At 39.1% G+C, this 18,884-nt stretch overlaps 1 protein-coding gene across 9 annotated transcripts in view; it reads right to left on the minus strand.

Annotated features, from left to right (window-relative positions):
* Positions 1–819: 819 nt before the first annotated feature.
* The window catches only part of TRIML2 (tripartite motif family like 2), a 40,696-nt gene continuing 22,631 nt past the window's right edge, over positions 820–18,884 (minus strand). For 8 of the 9 annotated variants that reach the window (XM_045055248.1, XM_045055249.1, XM_045055247.1 and 5 more), the window contains 7 exons: positions 15,205–15,445; positions 14,832–14,927; positions 12,087–12,275; positions 10,612–10,752; positions 8,183–8,205; positions 7,913–8,013; positions 820–1,489 (listed from right to left, as the gene is read on the minus strand). In XM_045055248.1, the coding sequence (XP_044911183.1) occupies positions 900–1,489; positions 7,913–8,013; positions 8,183–8,205; positions 10,612–10,752; positions 12,087–12,275; positions 14,832–14,927; positions 15,205–15,445 (1,381 nt within the window). In that variant the 3' untranslated portion in view covers positions 820–899. Of the gene's footprint in view, positions 1,490–7,912; positions 8,014–8,182; positions 8,206–10,611; positions 10,753–12,086; positions 12,276–14,831; positions 14,928–15,204; positions 15,446–15,774; positions 16,904–18,884 lie in introns of those variants that run through there. The other variant, XM_019828286.3, reaches the window with a different exon arrangement.

Raw genomic sequence — 18,884 nt, forward strand, 5'->3', positions numbered from 1 at the left:
CAGGTGCCCCAGGTAATTTTTAAAAACTCCTCAGGTGATTTTAGGATAAATCAAATTTGTAAACCTGCTACTGTACATGAACAATAATTTTTTTCTTTTTTTAATGTTTGTTTTCGAGAGAGAAAGAGAGAGAGTGAGCATGAGGGGATGGGGAAGGCAGAGAGGGGAACATCACATCCAAAGTGGCTTGAACTCATAAACCCTGAGACAATGACCCGAGTTGAAGTTGGATGCTTAACCACCCATGTGCCTCCTCCCCCAAGACTTATTGTGATTTGCTGTGAAGATGTGCAAAGACTTTTCTTGTCTTGACTTTACTTGTATATCTTGAAGCACTGAATTATCAGGCTTCTTATAAGAAATCTAATTATCCTTGTAAGAAAGTAGAATACTTGCAAAAATAATTTTAAAATATTCACATTTTCTGCAATACCTCCTCCCCACCCAGATAAAGTACCTGGGGAAATCGAGTTCTCTGTTTAGAACGATGTCAGGAAGTCTTGACACTGCCAGTAATAGGATCAAAGGATGTCTTCATTTCACCTGTCACTGTGATGATGTCCTCAAATCTAAAGTCTTGATTATATCTAATTGTGTTTTCAGAAGTCGCTAGAGTCCTTAACTTAGTCCTATAGAGTCCAGGCTGTATTTCTTCTCTAAGTTCCCAATTTTATGCTGCATATGCATTTATTGTTCTAATTAGTAGGGCCCTTCCGATATTATCATTCATGACTCAGTTTCAATGTAACCTCTGCCACTAAATAGGTGTTGAAAGCCACATGAATGCAAAAACTCTGGGATAATGAACTAGATTCCAACTCAAGTGTGAGAAATCTTTTATTGGATTACTTTATGTAGATTCTTTTACAAAGTCAAACTCTTCTGCCCCCTCTTAGATTTCATGCCAAGGAAGACTGTGGGCTAACAGTAACATCACAAGAAGAAACGGGAGGAAGGCAAATGCTAAGTGAGTCTGAATTTGTGACTCCACTTGGGATACAAAGAGAAAATATGGGCCTGAGAGCTCCTTGGAAGGTGAGGGAAGAGAAATTATAAATGAGGGATCTGTTTGCCACATCATAGAAGGATATGTGCCCAGACTCACAGTCTAGGAAGACTCCAACTTTGTGCATCTGCTCTCCTCTCAAGGAGACCCTCTTCAGAGGGGGAAAGGCCCAGAAGGTATAATTGGTTCCCATCAAAGAACCCATGAGCAAGGCTTTATTTCCCGAAGCGGTGGGTAGATCACCATGTCTGCTGGCAGAATCTTCAGATACCCCCAACTGCCACTTGGTGGCCTTCTCCACATCCACCTCCCAGTAGTGCCTCCCTGAGGTGAAGCTTTCCACACCCAACACGGTGGCACTGAAGACAAATCTTTCTGGGCTGCGAGGCACGTCCTGCTGGACATTTCTGAGATGCATGCTTCTCAGATCCTCAGATAAGACCAAAAAGGGATTAGCTGTTTTAGGATCCAAAGTGACAGCTCCTGCAGGGAGAGAGAAACTCAGTTAAACTCAGTGAGAGTTGTCCATGCCCACACCACAGACTATTTCTAACAGGCAGAGGCTTGCCAATGAGTGGGCTCGTGTCGCAGGCACAGATATGGAAGAGGCAATCCAAGAGTTCAGGACGGGTAACCTCTGAGCTTTGTTTCAAGAAGTGGACACCAGAGAAGAAAGTGAGATAATGGAAGGAGATGCAGTCTGAGGAGGAAGAACAAAGAATAATGGAGCACACAGAGGTTTGGAAGTACCTGTCAAACCAGAAAGGAATTTGAGCAGGCTGTAAAAATGGCATCCAATCCTACTTAGCTATCACCTGGGACCCATCTCTACTCCTCTGAAGATCTCCAAGCCTGGAACTCCAAGATCTATTCCCCTACAGAATCATCAGAATCTCCTAACAGATCAGGCTTTTCCCTGTGACCGGCTGTGATTCCCTGTAACTGAATTGCTCTCATCTTAAATATCACCAGAGTGTGACCCAGATGCCTATAAATTGTTGCCAGCAGGCCCTTGATATTGAGTAAATCAAAAGAACATATTAGCAGAGGCTAGAAGATCTGAAGGAATCCTCCAGGAAAAAAAAAAAAATCAAGCTGAGAACAAGAAAGCTCAATGTGATTTCTTATACTTGGATGAAAGTAACACTTGCCTCCATACCTCAAACTGTTCCTTCTCTTTATCTCTTTCTCCTCAACCATTTCTCAGGGCTAAATGGTGGGTCGTCCTTTTCACTGCATGCACTCTTTCTCCCCAGGTTACTTCACCTAGCCTCAGTTTTCAATATCTTCTATATGTTCATGGCTTACTTCATGGAGAAGTTGCGAAATACCAGTTTGAAATAACACAGGCATTTAACACATACTGTGCCCAAAATGGAACTTCAAAACTACCCCTTTCTAGTTTCTACTTCAGTTAACAGCATACTTACTTCTTCAGTTGCTAAAGCATAAACCTGGAGTAGTTCCTTATTTCTTACTCTAATTTCTAATCCAGCAAAAAGTTTTGATGCCAAATGCACTTAAATTTCTGGAGTTTAGGCCTCATTCATATTATTAGGTGGTCTTAAAAGCCATAAGCCTTTACATTTAAATACAAGTTGTCCCAGACTTTTAGTATTTCCAGAAGATGGGCAGAAACATATGCGGACTCTCTCTACAATAACGCATATATTCATTTTTGAACTCAAAGAATTTCTAAAAATAATATCCAAGGAAAAAAGCAAAACTTTCTGTTTAAAAAAATCAAACACATACTCAAAGTAAGAAAGCCCTATTTTTTTTAAAATTTGTTTTTAATGTTTATTTTTGAGACAATGTGAGAGACAGAGTGCAATAAGCAGAGGGGCGGACAGAGGGAGACACAGAATCTGAAGCTGGCTCCAGGCTCTGAGCCGTCAGCCCAGAGCCTGACGCAGGGCTCGAACTCACAAACCGTGAGATCATGACCTGAGCCAAAGTCGGACGCTTAACCAACTGAGCCACTCAGGTGCCCCAAGAAAGCACTATTGAGATTAGCAGAAATAAACCTGAATAACTTTAGATATTGGAATTACCAGGCACTGAACTAAAATAATTTTTGCTTACAAGTTTGAAGACAAAAGAAAAGCTTAAAAATATCTACAGGATATAGAAAAGCTAAAAAGCAAGACCAAATGGATTTGACAAAGAACAAAATAGATTATCTAGAAATGAAAATTAAAGTGTCTATGACTCCACCAAAAGTCTGCTAGAACTGATACATGAATTTAGCAAAGTTGCAGGGTACAAAATTAATGTACAGAAATTGGTTGCATTTTTATACACGAATAATGAAGCAACAGAAAGAGAAATAAAGAAACTGATCCCATTCACAATTGCACCAAGAACCATAAAATAAATACCTGGGAATAAACCTAACCAAGGATGTAAAAGATCTGTATGCTGAAAACTATAGAAAGCTTATGAAGGAAATTGAAGAAGATACAAAGAAATGGAAAAACATTCCATGCTTATGGATTGGAAGAATAAATTTTGCTAAAATGTCAATACTACCCAAAGCAATCTACACATTCAATGCAATCCCAATCAAAATTGCATGAGCATTCTTCTCAAAGCTAGAACAAACAATCCTAAAATTTGTATGGAACCACAAAAGGCCCCGAATAGCCAAAGTAATGTTGAAAAAGAAAACCAAAGTGGGAGGCATCACAGACTTTAGCCTCTACCACAAAGTTGTAATCATCAAGATAGTATGGTACTGGCACAAAAACAAACACATAGACCAATGGAATCGAATAGAGAACCCAGAATTGAACCCGTAAATGTATGGCCAACTAATCTTTAACAAAGCAGGTAACAGTATCTGATGGAAAAAAAAGTCTCTTTAACAAATGGTGCTTGGAGAACTGGACAGCAACATTCAGAAGAATGAAACTAGACCACTTTCTTACACCATACACAAAAATAAACTCAAAATGGATGAAGGGCCTAAATATGAGACAGGAAACCATCAAAACCCTAGAGAAGAAAGCGGGAAAAAACCTCTCTGACCTCAGCCGCAGCAATTTCTCACTTGACACGTCTCCAAAAGCAAGAGAATTAAAAGCAAATATGAACTATTGGGACGTCATCAAGATAAAAAACTTCTGCACTGCCAAGGAAACAATCAACAAAACTAAAAGCCAACCAACGGAATGGGAAAAGATATTCGCAAATGACATATTGGATAAAGGGCTAGTATCTAAAATCTATAAAGAACTCACCAAACTCCACATCCAAAAAACAAATAATCCAGTGAAGAAATGGGCAGAAGACATGAATAGACACTTCCCTAAAGACATCCAGATGGCCAACAGGCACATGAAAAGATGCTCAACGTCACTCCTCATCAGGGAAATACAAATCAAAACCACACTGAAATACCACCTCACACCAGTCAGAGTGGCTAAAATGAACAAATCAGGAGACTATAGATGCTGGAGAGGATGTGGAGAAATGGGAACCCTCTTGCACTGTTGGTGGGAATGCAAACTGGTGCAGCTGCTCTGGAAAAAGTGTGGAGGTTCCTCAAAAAATTAAAAATAGATCTACCTTATGAGCCAGCAATAGCACCGCTAGGAATTTACCCAAGGGATACAGGAGTGCTGATGCATAGGGGCACTTGTACCCCAATGTTTATAGCAGCACTTTCAACAATAGCCAAATTATGGAAAGGGCCTAAATGTCCATCAACTGATGAATGGATAAAGAAGATGGGGTTTATATATCCAATGGAATACTACTTGGCAATGAGAAAGAATGAAATCTGGCCATCTGCAACAACGTGGATGGAATTGGAGGGTATTATGCTAAGTGAAATAAGTCAGTCAGAGAAAGCCAGATACCATACGTTTTCACTCATATGTGGATCTTGAGCAACTTAACAGAAGACCATGGGAGGGGAAGGAAGGGGAAAAAAAAGTTACAGAGAGGGAGGGAGGCAAACCATAGGAGACTCTTAAGTACTGAGAAAAAAACTGAGGGTTGATGGGGGGTGGGGGAAAGGGGAAAGTGGGTGGTGGGCACTGAGGAAGGCACTTGTTGGGATGAGCACTGGGTGTTGTATAAATAAACTGAAGTGTCTATGGACGATTATAAGAAAGCTATATATCAATATGCCTCATTAACCTAAATACCAAAATTCTTTAAAGTATTAGCACATTGAATCCAGCAATATATAAAATGGATGAAACATCATAACCAGGTTTACTCCTGGAATGCAAGGCTTGGCCAACATATGAAAAAATATATTTACCATATTAATATATGAAGAAAAAATATGCATCTAATAAATTCAACATTTGTTCATGATACAAAGTTTTAGCAAACCAGGAATAGAGGGAGAACTTCCTTAACTTGATGAAAGGCAACTACAAAAACCTACAGCTGATGAAAAGTTCAAGGTGAAAGACTTAATGCTTTCTTTCACCCTAAGATCAAGAACAAGGCAAATGTTTCTCAGTGCTCCTATGTGATATTATATTTGAGGTCATAGCACTAGTACAAGGTGAGAAAAATACAGAAAGGATTACATATTGGAAAGAAATAAAACTGCCTGTATTAATAGAGCACCTGACTCTCTTTGCAGAAAATCCCCAAGAATCTATAAAAAAGTCACCAGCTCAGAATGAGTTTAGCATAGTCATAGATGCAATGTCAATATATACAAATTATTTTTATATATAAGCAATAAACTAGAAATGAATAAAATTTCAATTAGAAGTATGTATAAGAACTAAAAACTATAAAATACTTAGAGACCCATCTAATATGCATGATATTTGTTTGCTGAAAACTTCAAAACATTGATGAGTGAAGCAAACCTAAAAGAAATGTCATCTTATCCCTAAATTAATCTACACATTCAATATAACACCATTTAAAATCTCAGGTTTTTTTTGTAGAGCCCAACAAGCTGATTTTAAAATTTATGTGAAAAAGCAAAGGATCTAGAGTAGGCAAAATTATTTTTATAAGAACAAATTTGGAAAACTCACATGCCAATTTTAAGACTTCCTATAGAGTACACATTCAAGACAGTGTTGTATTAGCAAAAGGAAAAACACAGTGATCAATGGACCTATTAGAGTCAATATAGACCTGCTTAAACGTGCCAGCTGATTTTCAACAAAGGTGCTAAGTAAATTTAATGAATAATATCTTCACCAAATAATTCTGGAACAACATGAACAAAAAAGGATACATACATGAACAAAAAAGGAGCGGGTGGGGAGTTATACCAGATCCTGAGTCATACACACATATGACTCCAAAAGAATAACAGACATAAATAAATGTAAGAGCTAAAGCTTCAAGAAAAAAAAATCTTTATTTGGATACTAAAATACTTCTTAGCACACAAATAGCACAAACCATAACAGAAAAAAAAGTTGGTAAGCTGAATTTCAAAATTATTTGCAATAATCAAGATATACAAGCCACCCAAGTGTCCACCAACAGATGAATGGGTAAAGAAGAAGTGGTAGATATACACAATGGAATATTAGCCACACAAAAGGATGAAATCTTGCTATTTGCAACAACATGGATGTAAATAAAGACTATAATGCTAAGTGAAATAAGCGAGTCAAAGAAATACAAATACCATGATTTCATTCATGTGGAATTTAAGAAACAGAACAAATGAACAAAAAGAAGACAAACTGAAAAACAGACTCTTAACTATGAGAACCAAACTGATGGTTACCAGAGGGACGCAGGTTGGGGAAGGGGTATAACAGGCAATGGGGAATAAGAATACACTTCTCATGATGAGCACTGAGTAATGTACAGGCTTGTCGGATCACTACTTGTGCACCTGAAACTAATAAAACACTGTGCACTAACAACATTGGAATTAAAATTAAAAATTTAATAAAAAAAGAAAATATAAATCACAGAGTGGAGTAAATATTTGCAAAACGTGTCTGATAAAGAACTGGTAAATATTAATCAGAAAATATAAAGAAATCACAAAACTCAATAATATACAACAAAATTTTAAAAATAGGCAAAATGTTTATAGATATACTTCAAATAGATATAATAAAGTACAAATAAAGATGAAAATATGCTCGACATCCCTAGTCATTTCAGAAATGCAAATTAAAATTTAAAGTGATATATAACTACATATCTATTAGGTCAGCTTTAATTAAAGAAAAAAAAAGTGGCACTACCAAATGCTTATGACGATGTAGAGCAACTGAATCTCATACATTAACAGTGGGAATGCAAAATGGCCAAGCCAATTTGGAAAACAAATTTTACAGTCCCTCTCCTAGATATGCAACCAAGAGAAATGAAGTCATGTCCACTTAAAACTCCCTAAGCAAATATTTATAGCATATATTTAGAAATAACTCAAGTGGCCATGGAACTGCAAGAGAATAAATTGTGGTCTATTCATACAATGGAGTACAACACAACAACAAAAAAGAATAAACTACTGATACACACAACAAACTTGGATATGCCTCTCATGCTTTACACTAAGTAAAAAAAGCCAGACTCAAAAGGCTACCTACCGTATGAATCTACCTGCAGGACATTCCAGAAAAGGCAGTGGGAGAGGAGATAGAAATCTTTCATTATACGTATATGTTGACATTTTTTCCCCTAGAAGTTTAATTTTTTTTAATTGAAATCTTCTTGCAATCATGTTTCAGGGTTGAAAACTGGGAAAGGATTTGCACAGGAGAGCCTTTCAACATAAGAGCATACAATTATTTTCTTGATAACTATCCAATGTGCGTAGCATTATTAAACTCTCCAGTCTTTTTAAATCCTTAAGCTCTTTGGAATCTACTTGTATTTATGGTAGGATGTTCGCTGGATTTTCCAATACAAAGTCAAGTGCCCTGTAATCATGGAGGTGTGTCGACTTACTTTGCAGAACTTTGAGCATTCTGCTCATTCCTGTTACTTGGCATAAACTCAGGTCCGTGATTTGGGCTTGCTCCAGACACTGAAGCAGTAGTGACTCACTCCTATTAAAAAAAGGACAGCCTGTTATCTGTGCAGACGCCAGGCCCCCCACTATTCAGAGGATGGATCTTGTTACATGACCTCCCGATCCTTACCCCAACATCCCTACTCCTGGGTGCTCGTGTATCAGACCTTGACTCCCACCCCAATGTTTCCAAAATGAAAACTTACCTTATCAAAGAAGATCCTGCATTCTGCAGGGTGAAAAAGAGATAAGGTTAGTATCTGAGCCACGCCTCTTGTGAGTTGTACCCCTGAAAATATCTTCTCATAATGAAATTCGATTTCTACATAGTTTCCTCAGCTTCATGGTACTAATTATCAGATACCAAATTTTAACACTGAATGATAGAAGTCAGAAAAAATACTTAAAATCACAGTTATATTCCCAAGGTAACTATTTGGGTTTTTTGTTTTAATATTCTTAGTTTTATTATTCAGGGACTATATAGTCATTTTACATGGAATTGAGAACCTGCTGAGTCAGATGATGTCTTGACAAGATTTATATTTAATCTGGATGTCTTTCTTTCCTTCTTTTAAAACTTTTTTTTAAGTTTTATTTATTTTGAAAGAGAGAGAGAGAGAGAGAGAGAGAGACAGAGACAGAGACAGAGGGAGAGAGAGAATTCTAAGCAGGCTCTGCACTGTCAGCGCAGAACCTGATGTGGGTCTTGAACTCACAAACCATGAGATCATGACCCGAGCCGAGATGGAGAGTCCAGATGCTTGGGGTGCCTGTGTGGTTAAGTGTCCGACTTTGGCTCAGGTCATGATGTAATGACTGCAAAATTTATCACATCATACACTTACAATACAATATTGTTTTATATATTCATTATACCACGCATTAGATCTCTATTGTTTATTACTACTTATTACAAGTTTGTGCCCTTAAACACCATCACTCTTATCAACCATCTGCCACCCTATTTCATTCTCCAGTAAGTACCCTTTTACTTTTGTTTTTTTAAATAGGTTTAACTTTTTTAGATTCCATATATAAGCAATATTGTACAATAGTTGTATTTCTGACTTATCTTGCTTAAGCACAATGTGTTCACAGTCTATCCATGTTGTCACAGATGGGAGGATATTTTCCTTTCTCATGGCTCAGTAATATTCCATCATGTATACGTACCACACTTTTTCATTCATTTATCTGTTAATGGACATTTGGGTTGTTTCCAAACATGAGTATGTGTATCCCTTTGAAATTCTGTTTTCATTTCCTTTGGGTATAGGCACACAAAGGGAATTGCTGGATCATATGGTAGATCTATTTCTCATTTTTTGAAATACTTCCATATTGTTTTCTACAGCGGTTGGACCAATTTACATTCCCACCAACAATGTTTAAGTACTCCCTTTTCACCACATCCTCACCAGCACCCATTGTCTTTTATTGATGATAGTCATTCTAACAGTTGAGAGGGTCTATCTCATTGTAGTTTTTCATTTAAATGTTTATTTTTGAGAGAGGAGAAAGGGAGGGAGAGGGAGACAGGGAGAGAGGGGGAGAGGGAGGGAGGGAGGGAGGGAGAGAGAGAGAGAGAGAGAGAGAGAGAATCCCAAGCAGGCTCTGCACTGACAGCATGGCTCGATCCCATGAACCATGAGACCATGACCTGAGCTGAAATCAAGAGGTGGACACTTAAATGACTGAGCCATCCAGGTGTCCCTCACTGTGGTTTTGATTTACCTTTCCCAAGGGACATATTTTCCATTCCTCACCTCAGTCATCTTATCCAGAATAGTCATCATTTCAAACTCTGCCCATCTACTTGCTTTCTATACTGTCAATGGCAAGAGTTGAGCAGGTGCAAGGGCTTGCTAAACTGGGGACGGTGGGGGAAGCTGGGTCAGAAGCTGAGCATAACTGAGCCACACCTACTTTAACTGTCTGGGACTGGGCTCTAGAATAGAACCCAACAGTTTACCAGCAAGTGTTTCTCAAATAAGAGCACTCCCATTGCAAATATGAGTCCAGCAGCAGCAGGATATGGATAAAGTCTTAAAAAGATAATAATTTACTAGTTGAAAGGTGATGCATTTAAAATATACAATACTATGCAAATAAATCTCACCCTTGTTTCTCCAAGGTTACTGCTCAATGTTTGTGTTACAATCTCTGCGTTTATTTTGCCAAAGTCAGTCCGTGAATGTTAACGAACATATGTCTATACATATATACGTATCCACAAAACCAAACAAAAAAGCAGTTCCGTATGTTTCCACTCCAATCAAATACCCTGAAAATACCTTTTACCACTAGAGTTGCTTCATTCTTTTTTTCTGGTTGCAAAATATTCTATTGTATTGATGTGTCATTATTCGACTAACCAATTATTCACCCTAATAAGGGATATCTCAATTCAAACTAATTACTGATAGTCTTAAGGTGAGAATTCACACCATGAAGTAACTCTCCCCTGTACCAGGGTTTTAGATAATTCATAATGCTTTTGGTGACTGCCAAAAGCTACACAGCCTTCATGTATGTTTGCAAATTATAGAATATTCTAGAATTGACACTTAATGAGCACGGTCCACTTCTCATTTCTCAAATACTGCAATGAAGATCATTTCTGGAATCTTACCTGGAGCACCATTAGGGTGTATTTCCCACACTTCTTCTCCAGCTCTACAGTCATCTTTTGGAGGCTGCAGATGTGTCCTGAAAGCCGGCCTTCACTCTCCTTCAGTTTATTCATGTTCTCTTTCCCCAAATCGTTCAGTCTCTGCAGAATCATCTCCTTATTATTATTTTACAAGTGATAATCTCATTTATTCACTAATTCAACTACCTCTTCAATGCACTTTTCTTCCTGCCATTTCAGAAATACATATAAGTAGATATGGCCCGACAACTCCTCTGTATCAAGAAGGACACCTCACTAGAAGCTAGATTCTTTGACACAATATATTTGTGTTGATGTGGAAGGTATGCATAGTCCACTTATACAGAAGACAACCTGACTCTAAAACAGATCACGTTGTTTTGCTGTACAGTTTTGTCCAGAAAGTCTCCTATTACCGTCATTAAATTAAGATTTGAAATTAAAAATATAATCAATTAATAAGAAAGAATGAATCAAGCTACTGACATTTTTTATCCTTGCAAAGATGCTTTAGCTAAGCATAAGAGCACATGCTCATGTTATTTTTCTTCTTAACACAAATGATGCATATTATACCCTACCTTAAAAAAATTTTTAATGTTTATTTTTGAGAGAGACAGAGAGTGAGCAGGGGAGGGGCAAAGAGAGAGGGAGACACAGAATCTGAAGCAGGCTCCAGACTCTGAGCTGTCAGCACAGAGCCCGAAGTGGGGCTCGAACCCACGAACTGTGAGATCATGACTTGAGCTGAAGTTGGTCGCTTAACCTACTGAGCCACCCAGGCGCCCCTACTTGTTTTTTATTAATAAATAATATGTTCTTGGAGAGCATTTCTTATCCATACACATGCGGCTGTGTTATCTTTTCTAACTGCTGAAGAGCATTCCATTTTAAGTACATAATACAATCTGAGAGTCCTGTATTGATGGATATAGGTTGTACTTAATCTCTTGCTATCATAAACATTACAGTTAATAATAATGCCTAATAGTCTCCACTGCATAATACGTACAAACACAATTTAAAGAGCTTTATGTAGATTATCACATTCAATCCTCACAATAGCATAAAAACTACAGGTATTTTCTCCACTTTATAGCTAAGGAAACTGAGTCTCAGGTTAAACATGTATAGGTTAGACTAGTCACTTAGAGACTAGTAAATAGCAGAAGCCAGGTAGGAATTTCACCAGTCTGGCTTCAAACATGACCTCTAAACCATGGCTCTATACTGGAATAATTTTACAGCATTCCCTTATCCTTGTATCTTTTTATATGCATGTAAGTACATCTGTAAGATAAGTGACCGGAAATAGAACGGCTGGCTGAATACATACATTCTTTTAACGTACGTGTGGCTGTCACTGGATGTCTCATTCTAGAATCGGCATAATGTTCAGCTCCCCTTTCCCTCATTTCCCAAATACTGTGAGCGTGCTGTTTTCCACCTCTCACCTGTAGCGTTTCCTGGGACTGCCCCTTCAGCTCTGTGGCAAACGCCAGCACTTGATTCAGATGGTCTTCCCTCAACTTTGGGTTGAATACGCAGTCTTGTAGGCTCTGGAAGTTCATCTCTTCAACCATCAACCGGAACCTTATTCTATATTCAGACTCAATCATCTCTTTAAAATCCTGCTCTTCTCCCTTCATCACAGATATAGACAAGAGACTTCAAGTTAAACAGCAGAGATAAATATTCATGGTCACTTTCCATCTCTAACTCCAATATAAAGACAAGGGAATATCAAGTACAGGGGAAGAAACAAAATGCATACATACAGAGGGCAAAGAAAGTTTCAAGATCAACCAACATCAACATAATCTTAGAACATGCAATGCAGATGAACACGTTAACTGACTTAGAAAACTGAGGAAATCTACAATCACAGTGACAAAGAGGGGGAGATGAGGAAAATTGGAAGGTGGGGCAAATGGATTTGGCTGATGCTTTGGATAGTGAGTATCAGGAAAGGGAAATGGTAGGGTGACACCAAAGTTGTTAGATAAAGCAACTGGAAGAAGGAAGTTGCCAAAACAGGAAAACAAGGGAGGGATAGATTGTAGAGGCAGGGAGTGTATCAGCAGCTCAGTTTTTGGATATGCTGGTTTTGATTAGTCAATCAGTCATCCAAAAGAGATGCTGAATAGAAGTTGGATGTGAAAGCCTGTATCACTTGGAAGTTGGAGCTACAGACTGGCACTGGGAGTAGCCAGCTTAATGATATTTCATCTCATGAGACTCCGCAGTCAATAGTTACCAAGAACCGAACCACTGCTCACCACCTCTACCACTAACCCCTGGTTCACCATCACCTGTCCCTGGTAACTACAACAGTCCCCTGTCAAGTATCCCACCTCTGCTCTCACCCTCCTACAGTCTTGTCTCAGCAGTCAGTGTTTCTGAATGAAAGTTCAATCAAGCCACCCCTCTGTTCAAAACTTTCCTCGTTTCCCTATTTCATTTAAAAAATTTTTTTAAGTTTATTTATTTATTTTGAGAGATTAAGACAGAGAGCAGGGGAAGGGCAGAGAGAGAGAATCCCAAGCAGGCTCTGCACTGCCAGCACAGATCCTGATGTGGGGCTGGAAACCAAGAACTTTGACATCATGACCTGAGCTGAAATGAAGTCAGATGCTTAACAGACTAAGCCACCAAGGCACCCTTCCCTATTTCATTTAAAGTCATCTGCCCTAGGGGTGCCTGGGTGGCTCATTCGGTTAAGTAGACTTTAGCTCAGGTCATGATCTCTCAAGGTTAGGTTTGTGAGTTTGAGCCCCACTTCCTGCTCTGTGCCGACAGCTCCGTCTGGAGCCTGCTTCAGATTTTGTGTCTTCCTCTCTCTCTGCCCCTCCCCTACTGGCACTGTCTCTCTCCCCCTCAAAAATAAATAAACATAAAAAAAAAAAGTCAGCTGCCCTATAGACTTGGCCCCTGTATCTTCTGATCTCACCTATCAGCTTCCACTGCCTTTCCAGCCCCAACTAAGAACCTACCAGATTTTTCCCAAAACAGTATAACTCAATCCCTCAACAGCTTGAGTTTTCTCAAATGCCACTTTCTGAACAAGGTCCTGATCACTTTATTTCAAAGTATATCCCATCATGCTTCCCTCCGCCCACCCCTCCCTGAATGTATAGCATTTACCATGTAACATTCATTTTACTTATTTGGGTTACTTCCATGAGAATGTCAGTTGCACAAGGGCAATTTTTTTTTTCCCTCTCCTACTACTGAATCTCCAACCCCTAGTATAGTCCCTGGCAAAGAGTGGGACCCCAATATTTTATTTTTGAATATATGGTGGTTAAGGCTGAAAAAAATGGGGATGAGTTGAAAAGTTCTTGCAGAGTCAGTCAATTCTTCTCCTCTATCATCTTCAACTAGCCATTTATTTTCTTTAAAATTGAAAGAGAGAAGAGTCAGAATCTGGATATCTGGCACAGAATAGAGTTAAAGGCTTGAGTTAGAAGGTTTGAAATCAGAAGTGAAACATGGGCAAAACAGACAGCAAGCCCTCATTCTGGACAGTAATTCTCAAACTGCCTTTTAAATGGTTTTAGGATTAAAATTCTTAAAAAGGGGGGAGGGGCACCTGGGTAGCTCAGTTGGTTAAGCATCTGACTTTGGCTCAGGTCATGATCTCATGGTTTGTCAGTCTGAGCCCCGCATCAGGCTCTGTGCTGACAGCTCAGATTGTCTCCCTCTCTCTCTGCCCCTCCCCCACTCACACTCTGTGTCTCTCTCCTTCAAAAATAAATAAACTTAAAAAAAATAATAAATGGTTTCAGGATTTACATGGCCACCAACACTACATGAGATACTCACGTGCCCATGGCAGTTATAAAATGTTATCAATCATTAGTATCTTCCAATAAGGGTTACAAATGTCATTTCACAGATTTAAGAGTTAATTTGTATTCTTTTTACCATAAAAAAAGTTCAGGATCTTCTTATATATTCAAAAGGTAGTTGCATTTCCTTTTCTGCAAAATCTCATTTCTTTGATCATTTTTCTATTGAATTTCTAGTCTTCTGCTTATTGATGTTAGAGAGTTCTTTATTCGTAAAGAAATTAACACTTTTCCTACCAATGGATTTCAAATATTTTTCCTGGTTTGTCATTCATCTTTTGACTTTGTTTATGTTATTTGCTGTCCAACGTTATAGGTAATTCCCTAAGACTCGAGATAAGCACTGACCTGAATCATCACCATTCTTTCTTGCTCATCAGCCAATATGCTTTTAGCTACTTCGAGTTTCTCCTTCAATGTGTTCAATATCTCCTGGAATAACTTCTGCAGAGAAATAGATCACAAAACTCTAGGTAAAGTAATTGCTTTAGAATAGTTAGATTTTTCACCTTGGACAACTGAAAAAGGGCCAATACACCTATGTTTTCTTAGCCTTTAAGTTTAAGGTCTAAATATAGTTACCTGTCTAGAATTCTCTGATAAACACTGCCTAAGGGAAGTGGCCTTGCGGGATCAGAATATCGCCTCCCCTCCCCCAAATAAGTTAGTTAAGAGGAGGTGGCCAGTGTTAAGAGTGCTCTGGGATCTGCAGGAGGCTCACCCTATAAACGCCAGCAGCCTCTTGTACTCCACACACCGAGTGATTCTCGTGCTCCTGAGAGTGGAAGCACTGGCCACACAGCAGGATTTGGTCATCAACACAGAACAACTGCACTAGTTCCAGGTGTTTCTCACAGTAGAGATCTTCCGGGAATTTTCGCTGTAACTGGGAGCTGAGCCTCCTGGACATCCTGGCAGGTGTCCCTAGGTGAACTTTCTGCCGTGGAATACCTCCCTGCACACTGAACCATAAAAGAGTGGCGGTGATTTGGGGGAGTCACACTTGCCAACCGCGGTGTCCACCCTCAGCCAAGCATCAGATCCCCTCAGCGCATCCGCGGCTCCTCGAACCCGCAGGTCTTCCGCAGCCGGCAGCCACGTGCTCGGGGGAGGACACACGGGACTCACACCCGTATCCTGAGATTGAGGGGGCTTCCAAGTTTTCTCAAAATTTAGCACTGGGCTGAAAATTAGTTACAAGTGAGGACACAGGACACCACTTCCCTGTAAGGCACTAGGAAAAAAAAAAAAAAGCAGCTGAAGAGAAAGAAAAAGAAGAAAAGGCACTTACTAGAAGGCAGAGAGTATTAAAGCTCTGGAGGAACATCCGGGACTAGAGTGCCGCAAAGACTGGCTTCAGGCATTTAAGGACGCTCTCCCTTTCCCAGGGCGTGCATAAGCCGGAAAATGCAGCCAGCTTCCCGGGCCTCCTTAAAGGGGAGTGGCACTTGGGTGCCAAATTTAAGGGAGAACCCGCTTTCTAAGTACGCATGCGCCTAAGTGTGAGGCACCTCAAGTTTTGCGGGCAAAGCCGAAGACATCTGTCATCTAAGAGCTGGCCAATAAAGATATCGATTAAAAAAATAAAAAGGCACCCCCAAAAGAAAAACTTAACAAAATTTAAGGGAAACTAGATTTTTCACCTTGGACAACTGAAAAAGGGCCAATACACCTAAAGGGAAACTGCTTTTAAGGAAAGAGAGAAAGGGATCTATAATCTCTTCCATCCCCATTTCCAGACGATTCTGATTACCTTTGAGCAACAATTCTGATACTCGAGGAACATTTTAATTCTATTCCTAAAAGGGATTACCCACTGAATTTGGGTAGCTTTTCACCAACGAAGAATTGCCTTGCCTTACTTCTCTTTTCTAACTCCATCTCCAGCCATTGTTACGGTGGTGACACTGTAACACCCAAGTATTAATTTCTCAAAAAAAAAAAAAATCCTCTATCCTGTTTACATTTGTCCCCATTCCATCTTATTAACCAGCTCTTTTGACAAACTCTTGGAACAAGTCTAACAGACCTCAGAAGTCCCAGACTTCCATTTGTGGACTTACTAGCTTCCCCCTCCCCCGCCCACCATGATGCTCTCACTGTCACCCAAACCCTGCCATCAACTAGACCTCCTGTCTTTTCATTCCTTCTTATTTTTAATTTAAGACATGCAAAACACTTTTATAGTTATGAAGTTGATTAATTGTGTATGTATGATAACTTTGTATTTTGTGAGGATAAATATTAAAGCAGCAGTTTTCAAAGTGTGGTTCCCAAGACTTGATTTGCCTTTTTTACTGTGTTAACATTTGTGCTGATAGTAGATAAAACTTCTGGCATCTTACCATTCATCAAGTAAGTAGCACCAAGTATGGTCATTTATCGTGTTTTTCAATCTCTTGCATACTCCCAGTTAATTTTTTTTTTTTTACTTAATAACCTTACTTTCTTTTAAAAAAATTTTTTTTTCCAACGTTTATTTATTTTTGGGACAGAGAGAGACAGAGCATGAACGGGGAGGGGCAGAGAGAGAGGGAGACACAGAATCGGAAACAGGCTCCAGGCTCTGAGCCATCAGCCCAGAGCCTGACGCGGGGCCCGAACTCACGGACCGCAAGATCGTGACCTGGCTGAAGTCGGACGCTTAACCGACTGCGCCACCCAGGTGCCCCAATAACCTTACTTTCTTGATGAAACAAAATAATAAGCGAGCTATTAAGTACAGGATTTAATTAATATTTGGGGTGACAAAATGAAAACTGCATAGAGCATTTATGCTGCATTTGGGAATACAGGAGTTGTCTCAAGAAAAAAACACTTTCTATAACTGAGTTACAAGCCATACTAGCCATGCTTTTTCCAGCACGTTTTTGTTGAAAGAACAAATGAGACAAATGTGGTCATTCAGATGTAGCACTTTGGAAGATATTTTCTCAAACACTAACAGAGTGACCCTGTCATTTCAAGAAAACCAAGTGAGTGTATTAGTTGTCAATGATAAAATTCTGGCTTTGGAGAACTTGTATCCACTGTCGTAAGCTTGACAGCTTCCCAAGACTTTGACAGCTTTCTTTTCTGATAAAAATTGGTGGTGATATTAACAGATGTGACTTGGATATTGTATAGTGAAATATGTCAACATTTGGAAAGTCTGAAAACTCAGTAAACTAATGTGTTCCAAAAGACCAATGCCTGATGTTAAGATTATGCAAGGATAAAATGTAGATGCAAAGTATCAGACAGAACAATGGATTTTAATACAATAGAAAACATTCATTGGTAAATTCAGGAAGAAAAGTCCTAATTATCTGAAAAAAGCCATTAGAATGTGCTCTCCTTTCCCAACAATGTATTTGTATGAGGACAGATTTTCTTCATATATTTCAACTAAAATAGCACTGCAGTGGGTGGAATGTTGGAGCAGATATACTAGCTGTCTGATAAACCAGAAATTAAAGAGATTTGCAAAACTGTAAAACCATGCCACTTTTTTTCAATTAATTGTTCAGAAGAGGATCCTCATAAAAATGTTATGTTTACTTTTAATAGTTTAATATATATATATATATATATATATATATTTTTTAAACTCAATTTTAATTTCTTTTTTTTTTTAATTTTTCAACGTTTATTTATTTTTGGGACAGAGAGAGACAGAGCATGAACGGGGGAGGGGCAGAGAGAGAGGGAGACACAGAATCGGAAACAGGCTCCAGGCTCCGTGCCATCAGCCCAGAGCCCGACGCGGGGCTCGAACTCACGGACCGCGAGATCGTGACCTGGCTGAAGTCGGACACTTAACCGACTGCGCCACCCAGGTGCCCCATACTCAGTTTTAATTTCTAAATCAGTGACTACAGATAGATATGACACACAAAAAACGTTTTAAGGTCTTCACCTTAAATAATTTGGGTACAAAGGAGTCCTGAGACCAAAGTTCTGAACCATGGTCTTAGAGGGCATATTCCTGAGAAATGGGATTCCTGATAAATACACCTATAATTTTGGTACATTTTGCTGGAATCCCAACCACAAAAGTTGCACAGTTTGGTGTTCCAAGCAACATATGAGAAAGGTGTCAAACTTTTTGCTTGCTTGATAGGTGAGAAATGGTATCTTTATATATTGTCAGTTTACATTTTATTTTCACATGCTAAAAAGCCATTTTCATTTCTTTTTCTATGAACCATTTGTTTAAGCCTTTACTCAAAAACATTTTTTTTAAGTGTTTATTTATTTTTGAGAGAGAGTGAGAGACAGAGCATGAGTGGGGGCAGAAACAGAGGGAGACACAGAATCCAAAGCAGGCTCCAGGCTCTGAGCTGTCAGCATAGAGCCTTATGCGGGGATCAAACCCACAAACATGAGAGCACCTGAGCTGAAGTCTGAGGCTTACCCGAC

The sequence above is a fragment of the Felis catus genome, chromosome B1 (genome assembly GCF_018350175.1).
Source record: "Felis catus isolate Fca126 chromosome B1, F.catus_Fca126_mat1.0, whole genome shotgun sequence".
NCBI lineage: Eukaryota > Metazoa > Chordata > Mammalia > Carnivora > Felidae > Felis > Felis catus.